Source organism: Cynara cardunculus (assembly GCF_001531365.2).
Source record: "Cynara cardunculus var. scolymus isolate 2C chromosome LG 5, CcrdV1, whole genome shotgun sequence".
Taxonomy (NCBI): domain Eukaryota; kingdom Viridiplantae; phylum Streptophyta; class Magnoliopsida; order Asterales; family Asteraceae; genus Cynara; species Cynara cardunculus.
The window spans coordinates 17,037,771-17,043,357 of record NC_037532.1 but is presented as its reverse complement, the minus strand read 5'-3'; the positions used below and the strand labels follow the sequence as shown (position 1 = coordinate 17,043,357).

Genomic DNA, 5,587 nt, shown 5'->3' with positions numbered 1-5,587 from the left:
TCGAAGATTTTCCCCCCCTTTTTTTTGGTTGATGTTCTTTTTATTTTCTAGTATCTCGGAGCACTTCTCACGTTGTGTTCTCAAACTTGTGGAGAAAAGAAAAGAAAGTGAGAGAAAAAAAAGGAAAGGAAAATATTTTTTTATTTATGTACCTGACAGGGAAGAAAAATATGTTATGAGAGAAATGAAATGAAATATGTTATTTTTATAAATATGTCCTTCAAAAATCTATCATTTAAAATGAAATTTCAGGTAGTTTAATTTTTAACTAGAAGAGTATTCGCGCAATGCAGCGAGACACATCTCGATATTAATGTTATATTTTATTATTTGTCTTTGTCGATGTTACAATACGATTTTATGTATTTTTAAGAAAATAATAATGATTTTATTTTTGAATAAAATATAAATTTGAAGATATAAAAAAAAATCAAAAAATATATATCAATATAATATCAAATCAACTATTTAAAATTTTCATTTTTTATGTAATTTTTTAATTATAATTTAATTTAAGTTTAATAACGAAATAATTTATTTTTGGTTTAATAATATAACATTTTATAAATATAATAATTAAGTATTATGTTAGAATTCAATGATTATCCTAATTATRTTTTAGATTTTTTATATTTAAAATRAGATGTTTATCCTGTATTTGATTATGTTTATCTGCAGTTAGTTACACGAATTCAGATGTAGAGCTTTAATAAGTTGTACTTACGTACAATCTACTTGCAATCTTGAGTTTTAAGTAATATGCATAAATAAACAGTACTTTACGCATAAAAAGTGGTTTTTAAGAGTTTTTGTCAAATGCTTTATAATATAGTATAGATAACTTTTTAAAAGGGTTTTTAATTTCTTTTCTTTCCTCTTATATTTGACAGGGAAGTTTTGGAAGAAAAACTTATTATTAATTTCTTTCATTTTTCTTTCTTTTCTCTCCTAAAAAGTATCGAGAAGACGAGTTCTTTTACTTTTCTCTCATTTCCCTCTCTTTTCTTTACTTTCCTTCTTAAAAAAGGTTTCAAGAACACAACGTCAAAGTTTAATGGATGCACCTTTCATTCCTCAAAAGAAATTCTACTTGCAAAAGAGGTTGAGCGAGTGTATGGGACCTACTCGGGGCTTCACCCCCCCTATAAAATTGGATTCGATCCGATCCAATTATTACTAATCAGTTTCAATTGGATTGTGTGCAATCAATAAAAAGAAGTCGTGTTAGTAGGCTAATTTGTAAGCTAAAGCAAGTCAGGTTCTCCTGAGACAACAGTAGGATATGGATCAACCATGACGATAATGGTCTTCTCCATAACGTAATAGAAGAATTACAGTCTCACTTCCATGGGGTTTCTCCCAACTCGACCAGACGAAGGAGATAGTGAACATCCTTCTAGTGTCTCTAAATGGTTAGACTAATAAGTAAGGGTGAATATGGTATGATATCATGTTTCTTTTTTCAAATACCGTGTACCAACCAATTATAATTGATATGGAAAAGTTTATACTATATACCAACCAAGTATACTTAGTACCAACTAAATTGGTATCAACTTTTTTTGGTTGGTATATGTTGGTACGGTTTTGTACCAACTAAAACATGAAGTTACAAATTTGTTTATATTAACATGTTTATCAACTATATTTAGATGCACTAATTCTTAATAACATGTTGATATGTGTTGTACCACTTATCACTACATATATAAACATTCAAATAGTTTCATATAATACAACCATTCATAATAATCTAATACAAACGATCATTGAGAAGCAACAATGAACCGTGAAAATATGGACGAGTTACTAAGGTTGTTAGGGTTGGGCGAATGAATCTATCAATCTATATCATAATTTAGCAAAAACTGAAAATAAGAATATTTTAAAATTCAAAATCAAAATATGTTGTATTATACTTAACTTTAATTAATAAATTGTTAAAAAATTAAGTCGGTACAGTACGATATTACTGTAGTACACGAATACTAATACCATGTACCAAACAAGTTTAGATAGTTGGTTCGGTACTACCAACCAATTAGGTTGGTACTAACTGAATTGAATCCAATTAAATTAGTACGGTTGGTAATAAAAATTGGTTTGTTTGTCATGATACAAAATTGACATCTCTTCTAATGACCACTAAAAACAAACTCACTATTTTACGAGGATGGACTAACCCTTATATATTGTTAAATGCATTTATACCTATAAATTTTCTTGCTCAGTCAATATCAAGACTTAGGGGCCTTCACTAAACACTTACCCGGTAAGTGTTGATCGGGTAACTTTCCTTGTATGATGCACAGGGCAAGGGCCGAAAATCTTACCCGGTAAAAGTGATAATAAGGATAGAGAGTCTTACCCGGTAAGTGATGATGATGAATCTTGCTAGGGTAAGCGTTTACAGTGTAAATTGTTGCATACGATACCGTTTTAATATACTACAATCTTACCTGATGAATCTATTAGTCATCGCCTTTGAGCTGGGAAAAACATATGAAATAGATTATAGTATTGACTCCTACAGAAAAACGCCTACCGAGTAAGTATTTAAGTAAATGACCCTTTAATTTTTATATTCTCAATTCATACTTTGATCTTATTCTAACGTAAAAAAGTTTGATATAACTTAAACCCTTTTTAGTTAGATGTATATAGCCTATAGAGTAGAGCTGACCCTAGTTAGATTTTAACCACACCACTGGACAAAGGTTGAGTTTATATAAAGAAAGGGAAAGCATGAAGGACAGCTGGGCTGAAAACCAGTTCTCTCTCTCTCTCTCTCTCTCTCGATGAACAGTCCATGAACCCTCTTTCTTGATCTCTGCAACTAATGTTGCAGGCTGTGTGTTGTGACCTTCAATTCTGTATCCTTTTTGGTTCTTAATTGGTTGCTTAATTATTAGCAATGGAGAAGAAAGATGGAGGAAATGGTCACTCTCTGAACCCATCATCATTATCATCATTCAAACCACCACCATTTGCAGCCATGGAAGTTGTTTCAAGTAGAATTGTCATCTGGTTGTAATCAAACAAAACCATCAAAATCTTTGTGTCGTTATTCATCGTTTACTGTAATTGAATTCGTTAATTTTAAGACATTGGAAGCTCAGAATCCATGGCGGGTTTGATGCCCATGTGCTCAACCATAGGTAAATTTAGATTTTCCGATTGAGATTCATGTATATATGTTTCATTTGATTTTAGCAACCGGATCAATAATGAGTATAAATTGTGATTGTTTGTAGAAGAAGGTGGAAACAGTCCTGTGGGGTACACGAGAGAGTTCCAGTCGATGTTAATGGAAGGTTTGGATGAAGATGGTGGTGGTGAGGAGTCCGCCGGCGGTCAGATCTCCGAGAAGAAACGACGGCTGAGTGTAGATCAAGTGAAGGCGTTGGAGAAGAACTTCGAGATGGAGAATAAGTTGGAGCCGGAGAGGAAAGTGAAGCTTGCTCAAGAGCTTGGTCTGCAACCACGTCAGGTCGCCGTCTGGTTCCAGAACCGCCGTGCACGGTGGAAGACGAAACAACTAGAGAGAGACTACGGTGTTCTTAAAGCCAATTTTGATTCACTCAAAAACAACTACGAATCCCTTAAACATGATAATGAATCTCTACTCAAACAGGTACCCCATCAAATTAATGATTCAAATCCCTTTTTGGGCTTCAAATGATTTATAGATCATGTTGTTGAAATTTCCAGATTAGGGAACTGAAATCCAAGTTATACGGGGAAGACGAAGAAACCCATGTTCCGGTGAAGGAAGAAACAGGCGATAAGCCAAAGTCGCCGGAGATGATGTACGAAAACATGACGACGTATTTCAAAGATGGGTCTTCAGACAGTGATTCAAGTGCGATACTGAACGAAGATAACAACAGTTCGAACATGGCGGCTGCCATCGTGATGAACTGTCAACAGTTGCCGGAATCAAAAGCTATAATGGGTGATGCACAGAAAGCTTACCAGCCTCAGTTTGTGAAGATCGAAGAACACAATTTCTTCAGTGGAGATGAATCCTGCAATTTCTTCTCCGATGATCAAGCTCCGACCCTCCAATGGTACTGTCAAGATCAATGGAATTTAACGGAAGATAACTAAATTAATCTCCGGTCAGTCTCCAATCACCGATGGAAACATTTTAAAAATAAGTAAAAAATGTAAATTAAACAACAAGAATGAAATCGGTGGCATGAGGGGATGTATTGAAGCTAATTTTCAATTTCCGCCATTAAAGAAGAAAAAAGCTTCAACTTCATCAATGGAAGAACATCCTGTAATATTGGAAAAATAATGAAATGAATGCTACTTTAAATCCAGATGCATTCAATTATTTGGATCTGAATCATCATTTCTGACTGCTTCAATTCATTGCTGAATCATAACATGAACTGGCAATACTAGCTTTTACCCAATACAAACAAAATATTTTTCTTTTTTTCTTTTTATTTTTGAATGTAACAAAGAATATGTCCAATGGATTCTCTAAAGCATAGAGCAATTTGGGGAGATAAATGATTTTTTTATTATTCTATGCATAAAATATTTTAAATTAAAAGTTTAGTACTAAAAAACAATATTTTATCAATATATATTTTTAATATTTTAATAGTCATATATTCATTTGATAAGTGGTGAGTATTTAAAAATTAGACTAATGATTTTAATCTTTCATCTGATCAAGATTTACGACTTTAACTATGAAGTATTGGATGATTCCTCATATTATATGTGGATGATAGAAGGATAGTTTCGTAACTTTTATAAATAGACGACAAAACAAGTGTACACTTGAACTCGTCTGATTCATATATGAACTATATGTTCATATATGAATCTGTGTAATTCACATATGAACTATTTAATTAATTTATATATGAATCTATATGATTCACATATGAACTAATTAACTGATTCACATATGAACCTGTGTAATTTAAATATGAAGGAATCAACTGATTCACATATGAACCCGTATGATTGATGTATGAAATAATTAACTGATTTACATATTAACTAATTAATTGATTCACACATGAACTATGGTTTCACATATGCACTTGTTTGCCGCATATTTATAAAAATTATGAAACTATCCCTTCATTTTTTCCTTGACAAGTCAAGGCCGCAAATCTTAACCAGTCAAAGCTGCAATTCTTGACCGTATGAACTATGAAAGGATATGATCACTTCTTTACTTTTCAAATAATTACCACTTCTCAAATAAATCTCTTCCTATTTTAATAATATAGTTAAGAATGCATTACGAATTTGGTCTCTATAATTTATCGATTATAACACTTTTCATCCTTACACATTCAAAAATACAAAAGAGTAAGTTACACCATATGTCCTGTGATTTTCTCAAAATCTGGATATGATCTCTCTTTCAAAATAATTACACCGATCGTCCTTGTAGTTTGCATTTCGTTGCGTTCTGGGTCTTTATCCCTAACGGAGTTAACTCCAATCCGTTAAATCAAGGGTCTTTTTATCAATTTACCTCCTTTATTTTTGTCTTTTTCTTGTTAAAAAATAATAGTAATATTATATATTTTATTATAATATATATATATAT

General features: G+C 31.9%; 1 protein-coding gene across 1 annotated transcript; it reads left to right on the top strand.

Annotated features, from left to right (window-relative positions):
• Positions 1-2,771: 2,771 nt before the first annotated feature.
• On the top strand, positions 2,772-4,328 carry LOC112512639 (homeobox-leucine zipper protein ATHB-16-like). The gene is made up of 3 exons (XM_025118702.1): positions 2,772-3,158; positions 3,252-3,634; positions 3,712-4,328. The coding sequence occupies exons 1-3, from the start codon at positions 3,125-3,127 to the stop codon at positions 4,108-4,110; spliced, it is 816 nt and encodes a 271-aa protein (XP_024974470.1). The 5' UTR covers positions 2,772-3,124; the 3' UTR covers positions 4,111-4,328.
• Positions 4,329-5,587: the final 1,259 nt, after the last annotated feature.